This window comes from Camelus dromedarius, chromosome 9 (genome assembly GCF_036321535.1).
Source record: "Camelus dromedarius isolate mCamDro1 chromosome 9, mCamDro1.pat, whole genome shotgun sequence".
In the NCBI taxonomy this organism is placed as follows: domain Eukaryota; kingdom Metazoa; phylum Chordata; class Mammalia; order Artiodactyla; family Camelidae; genus Camelus; species Camelus dromedarius.
The window spans coordinates 37547470-37574751 of NC_087444.1; the positions used below are offsets into that span (position 1 = coordinate 37547470).

At 51.4% G+C, this 27282-nt stretch overlaps 2 protein-coding genes across 10 annotated transcripts in view; one reads left to right on the plus strand and one right to left on the minus strand.

Moving 5' to 3' along the window:
- The window catches only part of TK2 (thymidine kinase 2), a 31376-nt gene extending 17861 nt beyond the window's left edge, over positions 1 to 13515 (plus strand). For 5 of the 9 annotated variants that reach the window (XM_064489097.1, XM_031458325.2, XM_031458322.2 and 2 more), the window contains 4 exons: positions 6910 to 6998; positions 7568 to 7647; positions 9840 to 9920; positions 11030 to 13510. In XM_064489097.1, coding sequence (XP_064345167.1) covers positions 6910 to 6998; positions 7568 to 7647; positions 9840 to 9920; positions 11030 to 11128 — 349 coding nt within the window. In that variant the 3' untranslated portion in view covers positions 11129 to 13510. Of the gene's footprint in view, positions 1 to 6909; positions 6999 to 7567; positions 7648 to 9839; positions 9921 to 10250; positions 10355 to 11029 lie in introns of all 9 variants that reach the window. The other 4 variants (XR_004138901.2, XM_064489095.1, XM_031458326.2 and 1 more) reach the window with 4 other exon arrangements.
- A 38-nt stretch (positions 13516 to 13553) lies between these two features.
- LOC105093783 (uncharacterized) lies at positions 13554 to 23342 on the minus strand. The gene is made up of 3 exons (XM_010985689.3): positions 22898 to 23342; positions 22122 to 22326; positions 13554 to 13811 (listed from the first exon to the last, which is right to left on the minus strand). Exons 1-3 carry the CDS (start codon positions 23237 to 23239, stop codon positions 13789 to 13791), a joined length of 570 nt encoding a protein of 189 aa, XP_010983991.2. The 5' UTR covers positions 23240 to 23342; the 3' UTR covers positions 13554 to 13788.
- Positions 23343 to 27282: the final 3940 nt, after the last annotated feature.

Sequence of the window (27282 nt, forward strand, 5' to 3'; positions counted from 1 at the left end):
AATTACTTTTTTCTGTTGGTTTTCTTCAGCATATTTAAGACAACTGCTATTTAGGTTGAACCATATGTAATTGTTAATATTTGACCCATTTTGACCTACAAAATGGCAGTTTCATGCAGTTTAACTTAGTATATATTTATTTGTTTGTCCATTGTCTGTCCCCTCAACTGGACCATAAGCTCCTTGAAGACGGGGATCACATCTGGCTTACTTGCCTAGCTGAGACCTAGCACCGAGCTGGCCCTGGATGATGCTTGTTAACTATTGCTGAATGATGAGACCTCTGGCTGGTCTTTCATTTCCAGCCCGACTTGTCCCGCAGCTGTTTCACACCCCTTGTTCTGAGGGGGCCACAGAAAGGGTTCTCCGTGGGTCCTGAGCTGCCAAGGATCGTGCCCTTGAGTCTGTGTGGTCTCACGGGGTCCTCTGCCCCCACCCATTCCAAGCATCCCCAGTACTTTGGGGTCAGGGTTGGCAACCAGGGCAAGTCCTGACTGTAGCTTTGTCCTCTGACCTCAGAACTCTTATGGGCTCTGCCCTCCCAGCAGACAGTGTTCCTGAGGCTAGAGCTCCCTCCTCAGCTGGCTTCCCGGGTTTTCTGTGGGGCTGGGGGGTCCACTGCTAGGTTTATACAACCCTTTGTTCTCTCTGCTCCCTGCTCATTAGTGCCTCTGCCACAGGGAGGACAGGCAGAGGGGAGGACGAGGGTGTCCATTTACTGCTGCGACAAAAGTGTAGTCTGAGGAGCGGACCCTGGCAGTGGGGCGGGATTCCCTGGGACCCTTGCCTGGCTGGGTTGTCCCTGTCTTCTAATTGCAGTCAGCCTGGCCGGTTCTGTCTGGCAGCCTGTGGCTCTTTTTGAAGAGGGTGACCTGGAATGGAATGACAGAGGTCAAGGGGAGAGAATGGGGTGTGGACCGAGGTGTACTTGGGTTCCACCTCGGCTCTGGAGTCTTTGTTCCTAAACCTCTCTGAGCCCTTCTCCTCTCTAATTCCCGTCACCCATCTCGGGAGAGCCTTTAGAATGGCTGCCTGGTTGAGGTTTTGTGACCCTTGCCCACCTTGATCTTCACAAAATGTGCCAGTTTAACCCTCCCTCTTCCTCATAGGCTGCTTAACACCTGGTGAACTCACCTAGGAGCTATTTGTCTTTGCCTGTCGCGGGGCAGGTTTGAGTTTTAGCTGATGTCCCAGGCTTTGCTTGCTCATACCCAGGGCTTTTCATTACAGCACTTCTTATGGGTGGTTCTCTATTGCCTCATCTCTATGGCTGTGGTCCAGTTCACTGGTCCAGATAACAGGGCCCTGCCCTGGGCTGTTTCATGGGTTGGGTAGGAAAAGGCTATAGCTTTTATTTATTTATTTTTTTTGAGCTCTTTTCCTGCCCTGTTACTTCATCTTTATGCCTCCCTCTGGTCCTCCCAGAATGCCTGGCATCTGTGGTTAGGGTTTCTGTGGGACAATGAACCACAGTGGAAATTTTCAGCATCATTGTTTCTGTTCCAGCTAATTCATACAGCCTCCAGAGGGCACAGATCTCCCTGAAGGCCTTATTGGAGCCTCGAGACTGATTGCTGGGATCACTTGATGGAGCCCAAGGGCTGTGGATCAGCCTGTGGGCACGGGTAGTCCAGAGGCTGCTGGGAGCACCGGGGCCCCCTGGAGGGCCAGCCCAGCCACCACTTTGGTTTTCAGGGGGATGAGAGAAGCCAGTGGTCCTTAGACCCTTTCCCTGGAGTCCTCCAGGGGCCTTGGAAAGCTCACCCAGGCGGCTGCTTTCCCACATGCCGTCTTGCCCCATGTAGCCCGAAGCAGCTTGCTAACCAACTGGAAATTTCTTTGAAGTTATCTCTGTTATCTTAGAGATTCACTTAGATTTTGAATTCTGTTCTGTAATATATCCTTCTGATTGTATCTGTAACAAACACCATGCTCAGCATGTGGCTTGGAGTCCTCCTTCCCTTAGCCACACTCCCCAGAGTCCGAGTTTAAGAACCAAGGAGTGGGGCACCTAGAGGCACCTTCTTCCTAGTTGGGCAGGAAACTAACCAGGAGGGCATCATCCTGCACCCTGCTGTGGGGGGCAGCCGTGAATGAGGAAGCGGTGAGACAGCTAGATTTCTCTCTTTAAGGCCAGAGACTTCAGGCCTGGGGGTGCCCCCATGGTGCTGGCTCAGGAGAACCAGGCCTCTGCCTCTTTCTACCCATGCTCTAGGTGGGCTTCTCCCATACACACTGTGCATCTCATTAAGGTGCCAGTGCTGCTTTGCCAAGTCCAGGGTGGGGCCCAAGAGCCTGCATTTCTACCAGACGATCGCCTTGGGTGGCCACCATCCTGGTCAGGGTTACACTTAGAAGGGCAGCCTCAGAAGAAGCTAGTAGCTGGGTGGCCTGCAAAGAGCCCTTTGTCCCAATGCCTGGCCCTTTCCCCTGTGACTTTTGCCCCTGTAGCTTCCTCGGGGCCTCATCTGAGCCTTTGGAGTTGTGAGAGTGAGAGCCCGGTCCTGCGGGCTGTCTCTGGGGTGGCCAACGCAGGTGTAAGTCCTTCACGGAGCAGGATTTCCTCACTACCTGCGGTTTCTTTATTTCTCATTCGTGGCTTCCGGTTTTGGTTGTTGGGGGTTTTGTTGTGTGACTTTTGTTTCCGGGGTCTCTAGGTATATTCCTAGGTCAGGAGTGAGGCAGCTCTAAGCCCAAGGTTTTCTTTCTGGGGGCACAGTGAACAGCGTTTCCAGCCAGAGCTGCAGCTCAAGAAGTGATGAGTGGGAGGAAGAGTAGCGCCTGGGCTGGCTCTCTGCACGGCCGCCTTCCTCAGGAAGCCTGCTTCTCTCCGTGCCGTGGGCCGTCCACCAAGTGGTGTTGAGAATGTAGATGTTTTGGGAGGTTTCTGCTCCCCTCAAATACAGATCATCATCATTTTGAACCTAAACCAAATGAAGCCTAGAAACTGGTTTGGCTGGAGCCTTTGCTTCTACCCAGAATAGGATGTTTTGGTTCCCACTCCAGGGGGCGTTTGGTTGCATGCTGGGAACCACAAGTCGGCTTGCGTGGCGTGTCAGCTCCTGCCTGGGAGCTCGCATGGGGACAGCCCTTTCACAAGGCAGCCTTGGAAGTGGTCCTCTTCTCTTTCTCGGAAGCCCGTGCAGCCTTGGCTTGGAATCTGAAGGGACTGGGACAGAGGGCGTATGGTAGGCGTGGCCCCGCTGTCTGCAGTTGCAGGCTCGAGTGCCCAGAAAAGCTCGTGCACTGGGATTCTGCATCCCCCAAAGCAAAATTTCCAGAAGGGCCTTCTTGCCTTTTGAGCCTCGGACAAGTGAGGAGCTCCCCCAGGGAGAGACCCCCTTCTTCCACCCTCTACTCCCACCCCAGCAAGTTTGGGGTCGGGGAGTGTACATGCGATTACGCCACCAGGGGTTAATTGCCTAAGAGGGAGATTCTGGTTACACAGACTCTTTATAAACATAAAGAACCTAAGGCACCTTGGAGGTGCAGGCGCTGTGCTTGGATGAAAGGCTGAAGGTGCTGACGAAGACTCGGGAGCAGAGCGGCCATGCAGACGACTGTGTGGCCCCAGCCCTGTGGGCTGAGTAATCGAACGCAAAGCTTTTACAGGAATGCCTGGTTGGCGTTTTCAGAACAGAAGTAAGAGAATTGGGTGGGGCCCAGCAGGGGAAGTGACACACTGACTCATCTGAGGCTGGTGATGAGGGGGAACAGTCATGAAGACCCTGTGTTTGGAAAAACAGGCAGGTCCTCCTACCATGCTGACGGGCCCTGGGGCTGGGGTTCCTCCTTGCTCTGATCTGGAGCCGGGACTCACTGCCTGGGTTATGGGCCTGAGGACCATGGCTTTCTTCCGGCTGAGGCCAGAGAGACACTGGGTGTGCCCAGAACAGCCCCCTCAGACCAGGGAGGGCGAGTAGTGCAAGTGGGGGCATATGGGTTTGGGGGCCGCCAGAACCCGGCTTAAATCCCTGCTCAGACAGAGTTGGGCTGAATTTCTCTGGGCCTTACTTTTCCTCATCCATAAATTGGGGCTGAAATTGAGCTCACAAGATCTTATGAAAAACAAAAGACAGTACTGTGCACAAGGAGGCTGGCATCTAAGTGTGCGATTTCTGTTCTAATCTGGGCTGTGCAGACCGGGGGCTCTCTGGGCCTCGGGGAATGTGCCAGCAAACTGCCAAACAAAATGGTCAGCAGGATTCATGTGAACCTATGTCCTTGAAGGGAGGGTCTGCTTCCTCTGTCTGCTCGCAGCGGTATGGTGGGAGCCTGCCCCCGGTTTGGCTGGGTCAGGGTGAGAGATGGGAGGCCCCTCCTGAGACCACCTGGAGCTGATTTCCAAGGGAGTGGTGGCTCTCGGGCCCTTGAGATCCCACAGGGTGTGTACCCCATCCCTACATCTCTGTGTACCTCCCTGCACACGTGACACTTTTTTTGTCGTGTTGATCAGTTTGGTTTTAGTTATCACTGTTCTACATGTGTCCTGAGTTGTGACTCAGTTCATTGGTTGGAACTCTGGGGATCCTCCCAGCTCTAGAATTTGACAGAATCTCCTTTGGGCCTTGCAGACACATGTGAAGCTGTGAGTGGCAAAGGCTGGCCCCAGCTGTCCAGCGCCAGTGATGTGGGAGTCTGTGTGTGGGGCTGCTTTCCCTCCATGTGCTGCTCACCGGCCACACCCTTGATTTGCCGGTCTGTTCTGTGTTCCCAGGCTGTGTGTTTGGTGGAGGGGGTGGGGAGCTAATCAACAGCTTATTTTTTGCAAATCCTCATTCCCTCAGAGTCAGCTTTGTTCTAGAGAAGGAAGCACGTCTTGAATATCATATAGTCTCAGCTGCAACTAATTGAAACCCAGCTCCCAAGTAGCCTGAACAATGTGGTGGTTGCAGGCTGTCTAAATGGCAGGCTTTGGTTTCATTCGGTGGCCCTGGTGCTGTTTCTCTGTTTTCTGCTCTGTGTCTTATTTGTGTCCTCAATATGATTCCCTCATGGTGACAAAATGGCTGTGGCAGAACCGGGCTTCTCACCTGCTGGCCAGAGGGTTGGTGTCTTGCCAGTGGCTTTCCTCTAAGTGTGAAGAAGCATGGTTTCCATAAACCCCAGCAAACCTCCCTCATGTCTCACTGGTCAGGTTAGGCCCCTCTGGCCAGGGGAGAGGATGTCCAGTTGGTCTACCCTGAAGCTTCGGTTAGGGGTTGGGTTTCCCTGAAACAGTCTTGTGCTATGGACCCTGAATAGCTAATGGGATACTTTTAAGGAGATAAGAAGAAAGACTTGGGGGATGGGCAACCACCTGTCCTCACACCACACCTGTGACCAGTCAGTGCTCACAAAGTTGTTACCTTTAGTCCCTGAATTTTGTTGCCTCTGGCTCCCCTCTACAATGTCCTGGGACTTCTTCCCCTTCCCCTCCCCCACGAAGCTTCCCCACTTATTTGGGGCGGGGGCGGGGGCGGTCCTCACATGCTAGTGTGTTCTGGTCTTTCTGCTGAGGTCTGATACCTGAGACCCCCCAAGGCACTAGCAACTGCCCCCCTGCTGTCCTCTCAGCCCCCTGTGTTTTCCTGCTGCTGGGCCAGGCACAGCTCTTCTGCACAGAGGGCATCGCGGTGGTCTCGGGGACTAGGGGAGCCCTCCAGGCTGGGCCGCACCCTGTCGTTTGGGCCTCCAGGCAGGGCTGCTCATGCCCTTAGTCTTCCAAGGGCCTCCCTCCTCGCCCATCCTGCTCCCTCTCCCAGGTGGGAGTCAGTTCCCAAAGCCTGGGGCGAGGAGGCAGCTGCAGACCACCCTCTCCCCTGGGGGCTTTTCTCCTGCCTCCCCTTTAGTTAGCAATCAGAAGCCCCCAGCTGCACACAGCTCGGGCACCTCCACTCCCTGTAGCCAGCCTTGCCAAACCCAGTTCTGAGTGGATCCAAGACAGTGTTCAAGACAAGTGGAGGACGTTAAAGGGCACAGTTCCTCTCCTGGGCCTTTGAGGGTCACCCATCCACTGGCCAGTTTCTTTCCTCCAGCTGCTGCCCCTCCCCTGGCTCCTGCCTACTTGTTTCCTCCAGGGCAGAGAGGACCTGCAGGAGCTGGGGACAGACGCCCTATCTCTCTCTCTGGCTCTTCTTTTCTTGTTTTTCAGTTATCATTTTAAGTATGTAGTAATGCCTTCTCATCCAACCCTCAATGAATTGAGAACTATATGTTGTTAAGTTTTGGAAAATACAGAAAGGGATAAAGAAAAAAAAAAAGTCTTCCATAGTCCTACAGCTCAGAGAAAAGCACTGTTAACCTTTTTGTGATTTTCTTTCCAGTCTTTCTTCCAAATGTGTGGATGAATACTCTTGAAGATATGACTGGGTCATGCTATATACAGTTTTATATCATGCTATTTCATTGAATGATGAGCATTTGATTATGAGCATTTTCCATGTCATTAAATATTTTACAGCATCATCTTTCACCTGCTGCATGGTTTTCTATTATATGTACCATGATTTAGTTCTTTGTTATTTTTTAAACGGTGCTACAGTGGGTATCCTTGATTACTTCCACAAAAATAAATTTCTAGAGGTGAAATGGGTTTGCTGCTCCACCTCCAGGCCTGAGTGGTCCCTGTTGTCAGGGGACAGGCTTCATAGCCCCTTCTCAGGGAAGTTCAAGCCCCAAATGGATTCTCCCATCGGGCAATGCCAGGATGAGTGCTGCATTATACTGTAAACCGTCCCTGGGCAGCGGAAGGTCAGAGGTATCTGGGGTCCTTGTCGTCACTCCCCATCCAGTATCACGTGATCACACTACTCCCAGGTGCCCTTGGCAATGCGCTTTCCATGAAAGCCATGCCCAGATGCTTTGTGGGATGGCGCAGCCCAGGAATGTTCTCTTGGGAGAATGAATCCCTTACAACTCTCGTTATAGTGGGAAGATGCCTGAAGTGGACTATGCGGTCCTGTCGGAATGGTTTGACTGGATTGTGAGGAACATCGACGTGTCCATCGATTTGATAGGTGAGACAGTCCTACCCGCCTCCCTCCCCTGGGCCCAGTGAGGATGTGCTTGGCTGGGGCCCCACCCAGCAAGGGTAATGGGCAGGGCCCTCACCATTGGCCGGTCTTTACCTGTATGAATCCAGCCACCCCTTCTGGAGATGTGCTCTGGCTTGTGTTCCTCAAGCTGCTTTCCCCTCAGTCCCTTGTGATCTGATGGGTTTTCCTAGTTTGTAAGGGAGGGAGGAGGGACAAAACCCAGACATTTACTAAGACCCTCTGTGTGCCAGGCCCCATGCTAAGCTCTGTCTACATGTGGGACCTCATTCAGCCTCACGATGACGCTGTGGTGCTGGTGACACGGAAAAAGAACAGAAGTCAGGAGTCAGGCCAGTCAGGCCACACAGCCAGAGCCGGTCAGTGGTCCAGCTGCGAGCTGGCCCTGTCTGTGTTTCCTGCTTGGGGCTCCTGGCAGGTGTTTCTCTCCGCGCCTTTCCCAGACACCCACGCACCTTCCTTCTTCTGCCCTTGGCTTTCACTTCCAAGCCTTGAACCAAGTAATTAAAGCCACATTTTTTTTTTAATCTCAGTTTATCTCCGGACCACTCCTGAGACCTGTTACCAGAGGTTAAAGATGAGATGCAGGGAAGAGGAGAAGGTCATTCCACTGGTAAGGACCCCTTTAACCCAGGTAAAGATGCCCTCCCACCTGGCCTGGCCCCACCCACCGTGAGATCTTTGTGCTGCTGTTGCAGAGAGAGAAACAGGAAATGAGCATGTTGAGGGTGAACTCTGACTTCCTCTATGGCTGGAGACTTGGTGCCCTGTCTAGATATGCTTCAGTTCCTGTGGCCCCACACTCAGTGGTTGGCACCATTTGTGCTCAGAGGCGTCCCTTCTCCCGTGCCCGCCCAGGCATCACCAGGGCTTGGCTGGTCCACCTCCTGAGGATTGCTTGCCTTTGTGCCCTGCTCTGGGTCTTTGCTAGGACGTACCCACCTGCTTGTTGCTACATGCGCAGAGCCTGGCTGGGAGATGGTACTCACTGGTGTTTGCCCAAGGCCTCGGGTTCTGGCCTGAGCCATGTCAACTCAAGTCAGGACAGTTGTAACAGGCTCAGACTTCTCTCCCTGACCTGGTCCCTCATTCCCCCATCTCCCTCTGAAGTTCAGCCTCCACACTGCAGTTGGGTGATGTTTCCAATACAGAACACCACTCATGATTTCCCAGCCCCAAACCCTTTAGTGCCTCGCTGTTGTCTAGGATGAAGTCTCTACTTGTAGTGTGCCATCCAGGATCCTGCATGGCTGACTTCCTCTCCTGCCACTCCCTGCCTTTCATGCTCTGACCATAAGGAACTAGTTGTGGCCACACACACACACACACACTCACACTCACTCTCTTTCTGTGTCTCAGTCCCTGTTTCTCTCTCCTTCTCACCATAGAATTACAGATATGCCTTTGCATAGTGGTTTCTTTTGCTTGCCAAGTCTGATGTTACCTCCTCCAGGAAGCCTTCCTTGACCTTCTCTCCACTGTACTCCCCCAGCCTCTGTGCTTATTATGGTCACAGTCATTGGGAGAAACATACTGAAATTATTTATGTGTTTGATCCCCGTCCCTCACAAAACTACTGTGAGCGTTTTAAGATTAGATCTTATTCCCTCTGCATCCTCAGCATGTATCCCAGGGCTTGGCATCTAGGAGTTGCTCAGTTAATATTGAACTGAATACCCCATGTGAATGCCACTGGAAATACACAGACAGATGCCGGGCAGGCATTTGCTGGGGTGTCATGGGGGTCTGAGCTCAGAATGGGCTGGACTAGAGGTCCTAGAAGGCCAGTTCAGCCCCTGTCCAGCTTCGTGGGGGTCCCAGAAGGCCTGTCCAGCTCCTGAGGCCTGCCTAACCTGGTTTCCTCCGGGCCCAGCAAGGTAAATTCCAGCCATGAAGGCCCGAGCATCACTGCAGGCAGCTGCTTTGAAGTCTGGGGACAGGAGTGATCAGAGGAAGGGGGAAATGGAGCAGAGTTGGCCCATGCTGGAATGGGGCAGGACAGCTCTGTGTGGTGACCCACATGCTCCTGAGAAATGACAAGTCTGGAGTCCCTCCAAGCCCTTTTCCGAGACATTGTCTTTGCGGTTTTGACAAGGCCTGTAGGACGAGTCTGTTGTTGCTGAGGGAGAACTCGGTGGTGGATGAAGAGGCGGCAGTGCCATTTACCTTTCTGGGCTGGGAGTAAATTGCCACTTGAGGAAGTGTTCGTGGGCGACTGAGAGCACCTCGGCCTGCGTGTGGGAGAGCGCATGCAGTCCAGTCCTGCCGGCTCAGGGGCGTGTCCAGGCCTCTTTTCCCTTGGGTTCCACCTTGTCAGGCTTTCTTAAGTTGGTCTTTATGGTCTAGAGATCCATGGAGCCGTAGGTTGTCTGGTGCGGGCTGGAGCAGTGGGGCTCCTAGGCCAGTGAGGGCTTTAGTCCTCTTGGTGGGAAGGACGGAAGGGAGGGTTCAGAGGCTACTCAGGCCCCCATGAAGGCGTGGTGGCCCTCCTGATGGAGAAGCAGCAGAAAACGAGAGGAGGCAGGCAAGAGGGTGTGTATGAAGCACCAGTGGAGTAGACTGTGCTGGAGGGATGGGCCAGCCGGTCACAGTGATGCTTCTGATGGTCACGATGCCCGGGCCCACTGGTGGGGTGCTAGGCCATGTTTATCATTGTCTGCCTGAGCCACGTTGGCTGTTGTGAGCTCCTTTGTCCACGCCACTGCCCCGTGGTCATCGCCATTCACCCTACCTGCCCGAGACCTTTGGCGGGAGAGCTTGCTCCCTTCCCCGCCCCCACAGCCCATGCATTTGTGTTCCTGGCAGGAGTACCTGGATGCTGTTCACCACCTATATGAGGAGTGGCTCATCAAAGGGGGCCATTTCCCTGTGGCAGCCCCTGTTCTGGTAAGTCCCCTGCCAGGGCGGGAGACTTTTCTAGAAGGAGGGGTGCCCGGGGGAATGTCAACTACTCTGCAGTCTGTGGAAGGGAGGGCCGAGTCCCTCAGAGCTTGAGAATTCGGAAGAACGAAGCAGGGAGGGTGGAAGGGACTCTGTCCCACAGTCCCCATTCTGGAGTGAGTCTCACACACCCATGACACAATAGCATCTCATTTATCTAGCATCGTCATTGAAGGAATGTTCCAGGTGGTTGGAGCCCCTAGACCTGGGTTTTGGCTTTAACCACTTGGGGTGGTGGGCTTCTGACACACCTGTCCCTCTCTCTGTGGATGGCAGGCCCAGGGCCTCATTGCACCTTTTCTTGGTGACCCAGGGCATCTGAAGGAACATCAGTTGCTGTTCTGGTCTGTCACACAGTGATGCCCTTAGGAGGTGCTGAGGTGTGTAGGACTGTTTGCCCCAGACTACTAATGCCTTTGAATTCCCGTTTGCTTTTTACCATAACCCCCTCTCTCCTGCTGACACTCACCATCTCTGTGTTGATGTTGTGTCTGCCCACTCAGTGTTTCCCTGCTTCCCCTGTCCCCTCGTTTTCTGATTTGCTGCTGCCGAATTTCTTGAGGCAGGCAAGTGGGTACCTCAGACTGTTAGGAGCACGTATGCAGTGGGGGAACTGAGGGACGACCGTGCACAAACTTGCACATGGCCTTGGGCGTGTCTGTTTGGGCTGCTCAAACACTGTACTCGCAACTCTTCCAGGCAGTGAGGTTTCTGGAAAGTGAGATGTTACTGTACTGGATTTTAAAAGAAAACTAACTTTCCCCCCTCATTATAGAAAAGTGGATGATATAAAATGATGAGGAAAAAAAATCATTTATGAGCTTGCCGCAGGGATGACTGTAGTAGATTCTTAAATGAAAATATAGTTGAGACTGGACTGACCTAGAACCAGGAGCTCTTTGGCTCTAACCTTGCTTTTTCTCTGCCTGTGACCTTGGGCTTCCCTGCCTCTCCCTGCCTCTTCCCGCCCACCTCCGTCTCTCTCTCTTCCTCCGTGAAGGGAGGATGGTGTTGAGGTCAGATGCAGCCCAGTGACCTGTGTGTTTAATTTCCAGGTGATTGAGGCTGACCACGACATGCAGAAAATGGTAGAACTCTTTGAACAAAACCGGCACCGAATATTAACTCCAGAGAATTGGAAGCGTGGTCCATAGGACGGGAAGAGCATGCCAGAAAAGTGCCCGCTGCTGCCAAGTTAGCTATTAGGAGCAATTTGGAGAAATCCGCTCTCAGGAGGGCTTTCTATCTGGCCACATTTGTCTTCCTAATGGTCTTCTCTCCTTCACCAGTGTCTTTATCCTGGGTTTCTGGCCTTCGAGGGTAAATGACATAACAGGACCAATGGGTTTGTCACGCCCTGTGGTGCTCGCAGCCTTGCATCCTCCGGCACCTTCCCTGGCGGTTTCCCACCACTGGATCCCTCTAAGTAAGGGCAGAGCCACCTGATATTATGCTGGGCACATGGTCTCAGCCTTCAGAGGGTGAGGTAGGGGTCTTACATCCCAGGGGAGGAAGTTGAAGCTCAGATAGGCTAAGGGACTCCTCAGGGTCACATAGCCAGTGACGGTGGCATCAGTACCATTCAGACTTTTGGCGACTCTGAAACAACCTCTTGCCCCAGGCTGCCTCATCCTGAGAATCCTGCCTTCTCTGCTGGAGACCTCACAGGTGCGTGGGGAGGGCCCACGGTACATACAGCCGGCACCATCATTTTCTCATGATTTGAGCAGCTTTCAAGGACAGTTAGCGTTTTTAGATTTTTTACAGAATTGTGCTGTGTTTGGCTTGAGCCCAGTGTTCAGTGGTTCCCTAGCGTGAGGCCCACATGGCCCTTAGTACGTCGTCCTTGGGACTTCCGCGTCCTTAGGAGCATCGTGTGTTGGCTGCTGAATGGTGCTTGGTCTCCTTGGCGATGAAGGTCCTGCTTGAGCTGCTGTTGATTCCCTTTGGGGAATGGCTTGTGGCACTGAGCTAGGGCAGGGGGCTGCCAGCCTGGTTTCTGAGGCTCTTTACTCCATAGTGGCCTCATGTGAGGAGCTTTGCCCTTGGAATTCCTGAGAGTTTGTGGCCCGGGGGAGAGACACAAGTGGCCTTAAGTCTTTCCGAAATGTTTTTCCATCCAAGGGGACATGTTGGGCTGTAGAGCATGAAACCATCTTTATTAGTTCAGAGGAGATCTTAGCTCCGCTCAGCTATAACAGTGCATTGAAGGCACAGCTGTCTCCTGAGTCAAGTAGGAAGCAAGAGAAAGGAACATTCTCTTTGGGGACAGTCTGGACGGGGAAGTCAGGGCTGGCAAGCAAAGGCTCTTGCAGCACTGGTGCTCCTGACGTTTGGAGGTGAGTGGAGAGAGCTTCAGGAAGCCCAGCTGCAGACACGGGGAAGAGCCTGCTGTGAACTTTGGGGAAACAGGCCTCGGCCTCTCCGGTGCGGCGGTCGGTGCACATGAAAACTGGAAGGCCTCATCCCAGCCTCTGTGTGAGTGTGGCATCTGCGATACAGCTCTCTGGTGCTGAATAGGTGACGGGTGCTCCTGGTGGTCCAGACCCAGAGGCGGTGCTGAGAGGGGAGTGCCCTGGCTCCCATCTGGGCCGACTCGGGCCGTGGGGCAGTAGCCCAGTGGAGACGTGTCTCAGCCCAGATGTCAATGATTGACCAAAAGCCTGGGGGAGGCAAAGCCTCTGCTACCAGGTATCCTGACATGCCGGGACCATCTCTGGGACTTTGTAAACAAACAGTCCAGGTTTCCCCACAGCTCAGTTTGAGCATCTGTTTTGGGGCAAATGACTTTTTTTTTTTTTAATCTTGTTCTCTGGTAGCCAATAAATCCTTCGCCTAAAACCTGGTGTTAATTTTGGAGTGCTTCCTGTGCCAGGGATCTTAGCTCCTTGCAGCATTCTCATACCAGTAGGGTAATTTTTTATTTTTTAAACACCATGTTTCCTAACATGAATGTCCTAACATCCTAACATGAGCTCTCTGCCCTCCCACCCAGCACCATGGATAGGGTGCTGTGGGCGTCTGCAGGGACCGGGGCTGTTCGTAGAAATCTCCCAGCTCTGAGATGTCACATGGAGTGGCTGGAGCCCAGCCCACCGAGGGCTGACCACCCCCACACCATGTGGCAGGTGGGGCTGGTGGCCGCAGGGGTCACAGAGTAGCTATGAACACTGCCGAGAACCAGGGCAAGCAAAGGGCAGAGGGCATGTGGTAGGCATGGGCCCTAGTTCTTTGAGCAGAGGGAAACGCTCCCCAGGGACTCCCAGGAATGGCCAGGAGGAGCATGGCAGGGCCTGGCATCCCAGAAGAGCCAGATGGGACAAGCCAGGGCAGTAATGCTCCAGATCTGTTGGTGTCTCCCCATTCTTACCCTGAGGTGGGGTTCTGTGGGGCATAAAGTCAGTCCACCCCAGAGCCACCTCAGCTGCTTTGCCTCTTGCTAATTTAAAGTCTTGAACAGCATATACATTTTCTTTGTCAGCATTTTTAGTGAGATAATTCCACATTCACATTCAAGCTTTTTAATTCTACATGTAAAATACATGATGAGAAACATTCAGAAATATTTCATGTGCTTCGTATTTTTTAAAAATGAGATTGAAGTATGCACTATATTTCTCTTTCCCACGAAAGATGTGCAGAGGTGGATGGTCAAGGGCTGGTGTGGCTCCGAGGCCGTCACGGTCCCAGGCTTTTTCTGCCTTTCTGTTCCTGGATCGACTTCCTTCCTCCAGGGGACTTAGTGTCCGAGGTGGCGCCGGACCTCCTGTTCTGGTTGATGTTGGCATCAGGGCATACTGCCTCCATTCATGCTTTAATTCAGATGCAGACGATGACCTTTGCAAGACACAATTAAGATAAGCTGGGAGGTTCTAACTGGACTTGGTTTGAGGCGTCCGAGGTGGGGGAAAGGCAGGAGGGAAGTCATGGATCACAGGCTGGACCACACCATTTGGCTTTAGCTCTGTGGTGCCCTCTGGGCCCTTTCTCCCCATCCCTTCTGTGCTCCCGCCCCATCGCTTTCACTGCCCAGTCCTGCAGTGCCCTGGGCTCAGCCTGCTTCCTGCGCCGGGCTGGTGCACTTCAGTGTGGCTTTCGGGACACGCGCCACATGTGGACCCCAGGCAATGATGTCACCCAGCTAGTTTTTCCCTTTCTGTTTCCCTTCCTGCCCCTTTTCTTTCCACCTGAGCCCCTCACCTAGACGGGAAGTGCCCCTCTGCCTGGGGAGTACCTCAGTCCAAGACCCTTCCTGGGACTTCCACAGACTCCCACCATCACACCTGAGGAAGGAAGGACTGAGGTATTTCTTGCTCTGAGAGCAGGCAGAGGATGTTTCTGAAAGCTGTCCACCCTGGGTGCTATTGAAGCTGCATCGCCCTCGGTTTCCTAGAGCCCAGGGCCGGATGCGGGATCTCACTTCAAATGCTCACGTCTGCAGAGTAGCACTTATCCCCTTGGCCTCTCCACCCTGAAGAGTTATAGTTATTAAAATAATTGACAAGCTCTTAGAAATGTCAGCCCTCCACTGTTGAGAATCTAATAACAATAATACTAGGCCCAGTGCCTCTGGGCTTTGGCAGTGGATTAAGTCACCAAAGGCCCCAGGGTCACTGGCACAGGCTTTCTCTTCCTAATAACCCCAACCCCGCAGCTCCCCTGAGGATGGAATGAACTCTGTGTTCCTCTAGTTTACATTAGCTGGTGAACTTGGCAAAAGCTGTCATTAAACAGAAGCTATGAGAAAGCCAATCTTGTGGAGTCAGAATAGGTAACCACATTTACTGCTGTCTTCCTGAATTTCTGCATTTTTTGACGTTTTCTTCTCTAAGGCTTGGATTTGTGGAACACAGGTGTCCTGGGAGATAGGAATACAGGTTCTGAGAAAAGAGGGTTCTGTAGCCCAGAAGACTGGGAAACACCACCTGGGCACTCTTTCTGACATGCACAGGTACATTAGTCTCATTAAAGTCAAGAAGTTCTGCAATAAAAACTTTTTCATGAATATGTGCAATGTATTAAGTATTGTTCTACAACATCTGTTTTTAAAAAAAATTTTTTTTATTGAAGTACAGTCAGTTACAATGTGTCAGTTTCTGGTGTACAGCACAATGTCCCAGTCATGCATATACATACATATATTTGTTTTCATATTCTTTTTCATTAAAGGTTATTACAAGATATTGAATATAGTTCCCTTTGCTATACAGAAGAAACTTGTCTTTTTAAATCTGTTTTTATATATAGTGTCTAACATTTGCAAATCTCAAACTCCCAAATTTATCCCTTCCCATCCCCTTTCCCAGGTAACCATAAGATTGTTTACTATGTCTGCGAGTCTTTCTGTTTTGTAGAAGAGTTCATAGTGTCTTTTTTTTTAGATTCCACATACGAGTGATATATGGTATTTTTCTTTCTCTTTCTGGCTTACTTCACTTAGAATGATAGTCTCCAGTTTCATCCATGTTACTGCAAATGCATTATTTTATTCTTTTTAATGGCTGAGTAGTATTCCATTATATAAATATACCACAACTTCTTTATCCAGTCATCTGTCGATGGACATTTAGGTTGTTCCTGTGTCTTGACTATTGTAAATAGTGCTGCTACGAACATTGGGGTACATGTATCTTTTTGAATTAAGGTTCCCTCCGGATATATGCCCAGCAGTGGGACTTCTGGAACATATGGTAAGTCTCTTTTTAGTCTTTTGAGGAATCTCCATACTGTTTTCCACAATGGCTGCACCTAACTGCATTCCCACCAGCAGTATAGGAAGGTTCCCTTTTCTCCACACCCTCTCCAGCATTTATTGTTTGTGGAATTCTGAATGATGGTCATTCTGACTGGTGTGAGGTGATACCTCGTTGTAGTTTTGATTTGCATTTCTCTGATAATTAGTGATATTGAGCATTTTTCATGTGCTTATTGACCTTTTGTATATCTTCATTGGAGAATTGCTTGTTTAGGTCTTCTGCCATTTTTGGATTGGGTTGTTTGCTTTTATGTTATTGAGTTGTATGGGCTGTTTATATATTCTGGAAATTAAGCCTTTGTCAGTTGCATCATTTGCAAATATTTTCTCCTGTTCCATAGGTTGTCATTTTGTTTTGCTTATGGTTTCCTTTGCTGTCCAAAAGCTTATAAGTTTAATTAGGTCCCATTTGTTAATTTTTGCTTTTGTTTCTATTGCCTGGGTAGACTGCCCTAGGAGAACATTGCTAAGATTTATGTCAGAGAATGTTTTGCCTATGTTTTCTTCTAAGAGGTTTATTGTGTCTTGTCTTATATTTCTTTAAGCCATTTTGGGTTTATTTTTGTGTGTGGTGTGAGGGAGTATTCTGACTTCATTGATTTACATGCTGCTATCTAGTTTTCACAACACCATTTGCTGAAGAGACTGTCTTTCCTCTATTGTATATTCTTGCCTCCTTTGTCGAAGATTAATTGACTGTAGGCCTGTGGGTTTATTTCTAGGCTCTCTATCATGTTCTGTTGATCCATATGTCTGTTTTTATGCCAATACCATGCTGTTTTGATTACTGTAGTTCTGTAGTATTGCCTGAAGTCTGGGAGGGTTATTACTCCAGCTTCGTTCTTTTTCTTCAATATTGCTTTGGCAATTCTGTATCTTTTGTGATTCCATGTGAATTTTAGGATTATTTGTTCTATTTCTGTGAAAAATGTCCTGGGTAATTTGATAGGGATTGCATTAAATCTGTAGATTGCCTTGGGAAGTATGGCCATTTTAACAATATTGATACTTCCAATTCTAGAGCATGGGTTATCTTTCCATTTCTTTAAGTCATCTTTAATTTCCTTAATCAGTGTTTTGTAGTTCTCCATGTATAAGTCTTTCAACTCCTTGGTCAGATTTATTCCTAAGTATTTTATTGTTTTGGATGTAATTTTAAGAGGGATTGTTTCTTTACTTTCTTTTCCTGCTAATTCATCATTAGTATAAAGAAATGCAACTGATTTTTGTATGTTAATCTTGTATCCTGCTACCTTGCCGAATTCTTTTATTAGTTCTAGTAGTTTTTGTGTGGAGCTTTTGGGGTTTTCTATATATAGTATCATGTTATCTGCATATAGTGACAGTTTTACCTCTTCTCTTCCAATTTGGATCCCTTTTATTTCTTTTTCTTGCCTGATTTCTGTGTCTAGGACTTCCAAGACTATGTTGAATAGAAGTGGTGAGAGTGGGCATCCTTGTCTTGTTCCAGATTTTAGTGGGAAGGCTTTCGGTTTTTCACCATTGAGTATTGTACTGGCTGTGGGTTAAAAACACCTTCTGAACTTTATTTTAGCCAAGGACTCTCAAACTTTTTGACTATAGAACCGCTCATTTGGGGAATCTCTGTTTATAATCTTCAGACGTGCTAGTGTTCCTTTGGGACCACCTCTCTTAGCTTGATGCTTTCTAGAATTGGGCATCCAGGAGTTCCCGAGAAGCCTTGGCATGTCGTGGAAACTCCACCTGTCAAATGGGAGCATTGCTCACTTCTCAGGGCTGTGAGGATAACTGGTCTGGCACGTGGAAGGGGCCCAGACCAGGGCCTGGCGTGCAGTGAGTACCCCATTAATGTTAGTTCAGCTGTCGTGCCCAGGGAAACTGGGCCATGATGTAGGTAGTAGACCCCAGAATGGCAGTGACCCCAGTAACCGGCACTTCCCATCTGGGCACACACATCTGCTAGTTAATCAGGGGACCATCTTACTGACCTGTTTAGTAGGAACAGGTCACTGTCCTTGAGGCTGACCTTCAAGACTGAACCCCTGAAAAGTGCCCCATGGCCTTTCTAGAATGACAGAGGTTGGGGCAAGCAGTTTCCCTTTCTATTCTTCTTAAAAATGTCCCTGTGTCTCATGGGAACTCTGGATCTGCACCTGGCATTCTGTGGCATGTGAGGGAGGGGAGGGACACAGCTTCTTCTCAGTCCTGGAAACAGACACCTCATCTTATACCAACGAGGGCGTGGAGTTCCTTTCACAATAAACTGATGGTTTCCTAGTCAGTTGTCTCATTTCTGGGCAGACCTTCTTCTCTGTGGGCCCAGGTGACCTATTACCACCCCCTTTCCCTGAGGCAGAGAGCAGATTTATCTGTAGTTGGTGAAGGGTAGATCTTGGAAGCTCCAGGCTTATCTTTGAAAATGCCTGGAAAAATGAACAGTGACCAAGTGCTAAGTTTTAAATGGGGGTCCACTTGGCTTTGTAGACGGGACTCGGGCTTTGGGGTCAGAACGTGGGCTGGGATGCCAGTTTTCCCGGTTATTGGCTGTGAGACCTTGGACAGGTCACCTCACTTCTCTAGTCCTGTTTCTTCCTCCCCTAGACACAGATTCTTTTTGCTCCCTCACAGGGAGAAGGGCTGCATGGACTGGGAAGGGGTGAGTTAATGAATGATGAACACAGAGGATCTAGGGCAGTGTCTGGCTATTTCCTGCTTGTTCAAACCCCACTTCTCCCTAAGTTAAATTACAAATTTAATAGAAATATCACAGTCTATTTGCTAGAGTTAGAATCATTATACTAAAATTAATATAGAAAAACAAACATTCAGGAATAACCAGGAAACCACTGAAAAAAGCAAAACTACAATGGAAGACTAGCCTTACCAGACACTAAAACAAACTATAAAACCTCTGTAATTAAGACAGTGTGGTACTGGTGCATGAATAGACAAACAGACCAGTGGGATACAGAGTCCAGGAACAGACTTAATTACATGTACATGTGATAAAGGTGGCATCTCAGATCATTGAGGTAAAGATAGACTTTTTAATAAATGGTTGCTGAGAAGATAAAAATTGATCCACATCTCACATATTATCCAAGAATGAACTCCAAATGGTTAGGAATCTACATGTAAAAAAAAGAAAAGAAACTATGCAAGTATTAGAAGAATGAATGAATTCTTTAAAACCTCAATGTAGGGAAAACTTTCTAACTGATTGAAAATCCAGGGGTTCTAAAAGATTGATACATTTGACTAAATAAAAAAAATTTAAATGTATGTGACAAAAACCACCAGAAAACGAAGTCAAAAGACAATTGACAAACTGGGAGAAAACGTTTACACCATGTAACGCAGTCAAACAGCTAATATCCATGAAGAATTCTTTTAAAATAGAGGAAGGACCAAAACTCCAATAGAAAAATGAGAAAAAGACCCAAACAGACAATTTACAAAAAAGATATGAAAATGGCCCTTAGACATATATAAATATTCAAATTCACTCTGAGAAATGCAGTTTCTATTTTATCTGAATATTTGTGTCTCCCCCAAATTTATATGTTGAAAACCTAATGTCCAAGGTGATGGTATTAGAAGATGAGGGTCTCTGGGGGTGATTAGGTCATGAGGGTGGACCCTTGTGAGTGGAATTAGTGTTCTTATAAAAGAGACCCCACAGAGCTTCCAAGCTCCTTTCACCACATGAGGACACAGCAGCAAGCCAGCCATCTGCAGTCTGGAAGAGAGCCTTCATCAGAACCTGACCATGCTGGCCTGCTGGTCTTGGACTTCCAGCCGCCAGAACTATGAGATACAAATTTCTGTTGTTTATAAGCCACCCAACCTGTGATTTTTTATAGTAGCCCAAATGGACTAAGCAGAAAATTAAAAGAACACTGACATATTACCAGAATAGCCCCCCCAAAATACACACACACACGTACACACACACACGACATACATTTCTGGTGGGCATGCAGATCTGTACCACCCTTCTGGAGGGAAATTTGATAACAACTATAAATATGCACTTAACATTGTGGTCCAGCAACCCCACTTCTAGGATCTAATATATGTTCTCCTCAACATGTTGCCTCCTCAGAGAGGCCTTCCCTGGCCACCCATCTCTCCATCACCTCATCCCTTCTCCTGAGGTTCCTGACCCACGCTGTCTCCAGCCCAGCCTGTACCTGACCTTCTCCTTCCCCAGGATGCCCCTCTTCCCACCAGGCCCCAGACACTGGCAACTCAGCAGCCTGAGTGCTGACTGCTGGTGCTGTGCTGAGTAATTGGGGTGGGTGGGTGGATGGATGGATGGACTGATGGACGGGTGGATGGGTGACTGACCAGTATGCTTCTCTCCCCACAGAGCAGACTGCTTCCTGATCTGTCTCAAAAAGCCTGTGGAGGGGCTGGCTCAGAGGCCAGCTGTCTGACTGAGAGGGAGGCCGGGCCAACACCCCTTAAATCCTTCCCACCTGTGGCCCTCAGTCTTCTGGCTAAAAATGGTGGGGTCATACACTCAGCTCCAAGGAGAGCAAGGCAGGCACAAACATTAAGCACCTGCTGTATGCCCAGAAGGAGCCTTTACCAATGTACCCTTTACTGCTTACCACCACCCTGGGAGGCAGGGGCCATCCTCCCTACTTCACAGATGGGAAGCCGAGGGGCCGCCCTTGGGCAGGTGCCACCTGCCACCCTATAGAGAGGGTCTTGGCTGGAGGAGGAGGAGGACACCGTCTCTTGAGGACCCCACAAGGAATGCCTAAGGGTGTGCGTGTACATGCCTGGACATGCCCACCTGTGTGCAAGTGTGCCTGCATGTGTGCATATGTGGGGGCAGGAGAGGCTGGTGGTGCCCCCTGCCCAACTCCAGGCAGCCCAGATGCTGGAGCCTCCCACCCTGGAGGGAGGCCTGTGAGCTAACCCCAGGCTCGCAACTGTGGCCTTGTTCTCCATCAACCAGAAGTTAGCTTAGAGAAAAGGGAGGTGACAATGGGCCCTAAACGGATTAAAGGTGTATCACACATCTGTGTATTACACATATTACATGTCTCTTCTCTTTTAATCTGCCCTGTGACAGGTGCCTTAAGGATGCTGAGGGAAACTGCTGTTCAGAGATACCAGATGAGTCATACTCAAGATCATACTCTGAGCTGGGATGTGAAGGGGACAGAAAGCCCTCTGAGGTCGGCACTATGCACAACTCACTTCATTATGCCTGACACCACATCCACTTTACAGATGAGGAAATGTGGCTCAGAGAGGTGGAGTGAGTGGCCCAAAGTCACGCAGTCAGCAGGAGGCAGGGCTGGGGCCTGAGACTAGCGGGGATTAGCAGATTGGTCCCTGTGCCTGACAAGCTGTGGGTTTGGCTGCTGTTTCCCCAACTGTCGTCTCAGATCTACCACCTCTCCACGTGGTTACCTTTTTGGCAGAAGAGCAATCTGCTTAGTCAGGGTGACTGCCCCTGTGCCATCCAGGGGTGACATCCTTAGCTGGTGCTTGTGTAGAATCCTCCCATGGGAGCTGGCACCTCCAGCCCCTCTGGGGGGACACAGTGAGCCCTGGGGGCTCTTGTGCAGGAGAGGGGGTATGAGGAGACCTCCAGAGCTGAGCGACCCTACTGCCTGGACAGCCACTCTCACTGGCCAGCTCTGGCCCCACCAGAGGCTCTGGTTGTCTGTTCTCTTCCCCCGGGCCTGGAGAGCCCCCAGGATGGCCTGCTGCAGTTGGGAGTTTGAGGAAGTGGGCCAGTTGCTCACACAGCTCGTCCGTCTCTGAGGAAGCACTTGGAGGAGTAGTGTCTGTGCCGGGGGCGGCCAGCTCCGGCTGCACGTCTAGCTTTGGGTCCCAGGAATTCTCTGACAACTGGGGGCCTGGTGTCAGGCAGAGCTGGCTGGGAATGGTGACTCCTTTGCTCTCTGAAGCTGTATTGGGAATCAGGGGCTCCCCGCCATGGCTACCTGCGGGGGCCACCCCCTCCTCTGAAGATGGGCTGGGCCCCAGGCCTGGGCCCTGGAGTTGGTCTCCCTTCAGGTGGCTCAGGGGATGGTCCCTGGGGAACAAAGGTGTCCGGCGCAGCACAAGGTCGCTGTAGCAGGTCAGGAACTCCTCACTGTCCAAGTGTGTGCTGGCCCGGCTCTGGGGGCCCCAGGAAGCCAGGGGGCCAGTGAGGGGGCTGCGGGGTGCTATGGAGACTTCAGGCAGGCTCAAGGCCGCAAGCAGAGCGCACGGACCATCAGGGCTCTCAGCCAGTGCCCTCCCGGTCCCTGCCCTGACGGAGCAGCCTGTGCTTGGACGGGCCTCCTGGAGGCCATCGTGGGTCTTTGCCTGCCCTCTCTCTGAGGTGCACCTGCAGTGGGGCCCGGCCACTTTCTCTTGGTCCGGCCCTAGGTCCTGCCCACCTGGGGTTTGGAGAATGGCCTCACACGCGACTCTTGTCAGGAAGATCTCAAACACCACCTGTTTGGCGTCCTCCTCGCTGATGGCCTGGACCAGTGAAAACTTGGCCTCGGAGGTGGCCATGTAGCCCAGCCTGCCCAGAATGGTGTGCACTGTGTGTTCAGAAAGCACGGGCCGCACCCAGTAGGCAAAGTTCCCCGTGTATGTCTGAAAGAAACATGGGTGTTCGTTACAGTGGGATACATCTCAGCAGAGTGGCTTCGAGGGGCTAGGCAGGACAAGGGCTGATGCCCAGGGCCACGGGAGGCTCCTGAGAAGCAGGTGGGCCAGGGCATTGGGCCACATGGAAACTTGATCCCATTTTACAGAAGGGCACACACTGAGGCCCAGAATCAGGACCTCTGTCTCAAGTTACACAGCAAGAGAATGACTGAGTTCCCAGCAATCCTGATCTGGAGCCAGAAGAGAATAAGCCTTTCCAGTGGCTTTCCACAGCTGAACTCTTTCTCTTGTTCCTTATGAGCTCCTTGGTGCCATCTCTTTAGATAGGCAGTATAGCCTAGTGGTTAGGAGCTGCATTGCCTGAGTTTGAGTCCTTTTCGCGCTGCTTATTAGCTGGCGACCATAGATAAGTTGCATTAACCTCCTTAGCCCTCAGTTTCTCCAACTGTAAATTGGGACCAAGGCCAGTGGGCATGATGGACACACTTTCCCCCCGGGAGGCAGAGCCTGGCCCCTACCTGAGATCCCCCTTGCTCAGGGGTGTGGTGGTGCCTACCTTCAGGGACCTGATTTCCTTCCTCCAGGGAAACAGAAGTAGGTTGATGGAGATTAGTTCCAGGAACTCCAGTGCCCGCACCAGTTCGTGGCAGATGTGCTGGGTAGAGCTGGGAGCCCCCTGGGGATGAGTGGCCCCCAGATCAGAGTCCATAGCCTCAGGCAGAAAGAGCTGAGGAGGGGCCACTGTACCCAGGAGCCGCTGGGCCCTGTGGGTGAGGGCTCCTTGCCTGCAGACCCTGAGCCAGCCCTCCCCTGCCCCATCCATGTAGTAGCTGATGAGGTCGTCCAGGAGGGTCTCAGGAGCATCCTCGTCTGGACCTGGGGGTCGGGGCCAGCTCATGGTGGCTTTGAGGGCCTGGACGTGGATGAGAGTACTGTGGGCCTCTCCCGGCCAGGCCCAGGCTGTCCTGCCCCAACTCGTAATCAGGAAGCTGAGGAGGAAGTTGTGTCAGCAAAAGAGAAAGCTACACACGGAGTGGACTGCCACTGCTTGTCACTCTGGAGGTGGCTGGGGCTGTGCTCAGCTCCCCGTCTCCCTCTCCTCCCCGCAGAGCAGAGTGGAGGTCGCCTGGGTCCTCGCCTTGCCCCGGGAGCAAATGGGAGAGCACGTCAGAGCCGGGCATCCTTCCACCCTCCCTGCAGCAGTCACTGCTGGTATTACCCAGGGCCCTCATCCCACCCTAGATGTCACTGTGAAGGCTCTTATGCCTCATGTTTGAGAATCTTCTCTGGCTGGTGTGCAGAGCAGGCTGCAAGAGCCAGAGAGTTAACACCCAGAGGCAACTCTCAGCCAGTCACAGAAGGTCGGTGGATATGAAGCCTGGCTTCCTGCTCTTGGTGGGGTGCTTCTGAGGTGTAGCCTAGGCTGTCTTTCAGAGGATCCAGTGGGCTTCGCCCCGGTCACCCATAACAATGACCTGCTCATTAATGCATCTTTGTTGACTCTTTTCCCTCCCTTGTCTTAATTCCCAACTCCTTCACTGTGTTTTCTTGGGATCACCTCCCAAGTAAACGATTTACACCCAGATCTTGCGTCAGGGACAGATTTGGGAGGACTGGGATGGACACAATCACTTATGCACTCTCCCATCTAACCTCCCCTGCATCCACTGCTCTCTTCCTTCCCCATCCCCCCTTCCTCTTCCCTTCCTTTCTTCCTGCCTTCCTTCCTTCCTTCCATTCACCCACTGCTTAATTCAGTGATGATTCACTCATTCATTCAGCCATTCGGTGACTCATTCCTTCCATGTGGGTCAGCATTTCTCAAAGTGTGCTCTAGGGAAGAGCATTTGTTTGGGGCTCATTAATCAGTCTTATGTGAGTAAAAATTTTCTGTGGCCAAATGCATTTGGGAACCGCTGGGTTAAGCAAGGTCCTTGGGCTTCTTGACTTCAGGACTTCTCCTGTAGCAGCTCATCAAGGGTGTGAATTTCTAGGAGACGGCAACCCATGCACTATTTCCCAACTTCTTGGACGGGGTTGGGGGGTTCTTTATATGCTATCGTCTAGTGCTTGGGGAAGTGCTGCCCTGGAGCAGACAGCCTGGGGTCTTCAGAGGCAAATGAGACAAAGCAGCTGTCCTTGGGTGGCTCACAGCCTGGAGAGCCCAGCTGAAGGGGCGTTGGTGGTGCAGGAGCTGGCTCTGACCTTGCAGTAACACAGCCCAAGAAGACTTGGGTCTTGGCCATCATTTGCTTTCTGTGAGCCTTTGCTAGCCTCCTGCCCCTCCAATCACCAGGAAGGGCATCTGGCTGGTGCTTCACCTTGGAGCTGCCTCAGGCCTGGGCTCATCATACATGGGGTCTCTTTGCAGCCTTTTCGGAGCTCAGTGGCCAGGGCGGTTTCTATCCCTCTGATTGGGAACTTACTTACCAACTGCAGCGCTACTTGAGAATGGATTTCCTGTGAGTAGTAGAATTAGTCATCTTAGGTCTGATGTTGGGGATGCTACTCTTTCACACCCAGTAGCTCATCTGGTCCTGAATCTCAGCAAGGTTAGGTAACTAGTCCAGGTCACCAGGCACCAGGTGGTACCAACTTTGTGGTTCATGGACCAGGCAGCCACCAGCTACAGGGCAGAAGGATGGGCAGCCCCAGGAACCCCAGGGGTCAGGCTGGTGAGGACACATAGCTGTGGTCTGGCTGAGGCTGTGATCACAGGGCCTGAGGCCCTGCAGACCTGGAGTTCCTTGGAAAGATGCCAAGCAGGCACAGCTGGGCTGCAGTCCTTGGGGGAAAAAAGGGCCCAGCCCCCCAGCCCAGCAACACCGGGCCTGCCCTAGCCAACTGGTCCTGATTGAGAGAGTTCACCTGGGCTGGAGGAGCTGCACTGCGAGGTCAAACAGAGCAGAGCCCGGGACAGAAGATTCACTCTCTCAGAGGAAGAAGTTGCCTGTCCTTCCACCGCTCGTACTTCCAAATGGTCAGTTGTCAAGGGGACACCAATGGTGACACCTGAGTGTGAGAGTGGGCGGCCTAGGAGTGTGATTGTGGGACTCCCTGAGCTCTGAGTGTGAGAGGCACTACTGTGTGTGCACTGAAGCCATCTGAGCAAATGTAGACAAACCGCAGGTGCTGTGAGCTGAGTGATGCTGTGCATGAGTGTGTCTGAGGGTCCGAAACTTGGTGTGAGAGACCCCTGCGCGGGCCAGTGGAGGTGCGGCTGTGGACAGCCACGCTTAGTATCAACCCCCCTTCCTTCCTCTCCTGGGTGATTCCTGCTGCTCACGTGTGGCAGATGCTGTGGGTGCCCCGTCTAGAGGCCCTGGGACGCGCTGTGCCCATGCAAACTGGCCCCGGGCCAGCTTGTGCTGACCTTGGTGGTGGCCTCATCAGCCAGCAGCTGCAACTCTCCTGCCTGAAGACTTTCTTTGGCCAGAGAGCCCGCTCGGCTGCACGAGTGGCAGGGATTAACATTCTCCGAAGAACAACCTCAAACAATGACCCTTGAGGGTCTGAGAGTCATTGTATGAATAATGCATCCCCCACCCCGCCACTTAGGTGGCTAACTGTGAGGCGTGCTCCACACTGTCTCACAGAGTTGCCCAGGAGGTGGAGCTCAGTTGCCCACAGTGGCTACATGCTTGGTAACAGCCTGCCCACCCTGCCTGGGCTTCCTTCCCTTCCTGGGTCACTGCCCACTCCCTAGTGGTGCTCCTGGGGTCACCTCCCTCATCAACCCCTTGCACCCACATCCTGTCCCAGTGTTTGGTCCTGCCCCTCCTCCTTTTCCCACTGTCCTGAGACTCTGGCTTTACCTCCCATCTCCTTGGGGCCCTAACGAGCCCGGGGCTGAGCCCTGCTGCCCTGGGTGCTCTCCTCAGCCTGACCCCTCAAGACCCTGGCAGAGAAAGATCAGTCTTCTTGTAGGGACCTCGGATGTGGTGCCGTATGTGAACACGCCATAGTGTGTCACAGTGGTTACAGAGCACGTCGTGGATAGATGAGGTGGAAAACACTGAGACTGACAGTCCCCTGGGCCAATGGGATCCCTAATGTTGTTTGTTGTTGGAACTAGGTGTCAGTGTGGGGTTGGTTCAGGTTGGGGCCAGCACGTGGCTGGGCACCATTATCATGAAGGCTGCTGCATTTATTTCCAGGAGCAGGGGCCTCAGAGCATGGAGGTGGCACCTGAGCCAGGCACAGTGGTGTCTAGGATGGGGGAGTGACTGTTTTGTATACAGTGAAAAGGGCTTAGGTATCAGGGTGTGCCCAGAGAGAGATTATAGGAGGCAGAAGTGATTCCTGAAAGTGAAATGCTTAAATGGTTTAAACCTCATGGGACTTCTCAAGAGTGGAGGACAAGCCCAGAACCCAAACCAGATCTATCTACAACTATGGGTGTGCTCAGGCAGAGGGTTTAAAAGCAGGAGAAGGAAGTTTGCTCATCCTGCAGGGGCTGACTCATTTGCCGTGAACAGTGGTGGCAGACAGACAGCAGGTGGCAGTGTGGGCTTGGAGCGGGGCTGGTAGTTACAGACTGGGTCCTGGGGACAGGGGCTGTACCTTGATCAACAAGCAAAGCCAAGGTCTTACGGAATGCACAGACAGGAAGAGAATTCTGCAGAGAGGGAGAAAACAATTCATTTCAGTCTCATTACGCCCTCCCCCTTCCCCTGCTTCCTGGTAGTCAAAGACGTTAGGGTAAGGAGAGCCAACTGCTGTCAAAGTGAGATGTGCAATCCTTGGTGTTACTGGAGTCAAGTCCTGAAGTTTATGGCCCATCCTGGTGACAGTTACCCTGGCCAAGTCTTGGAAAAATGATGCCATGTTTCAGGGAGGTTAAAAAAATTAACTCGTGTAAGTCACTGACTACCCAAATATCTGTGTCAACAGGAAAATGACAAGGCTTCAATGGCTGCTAATTTTGAGAGAAATAACCTA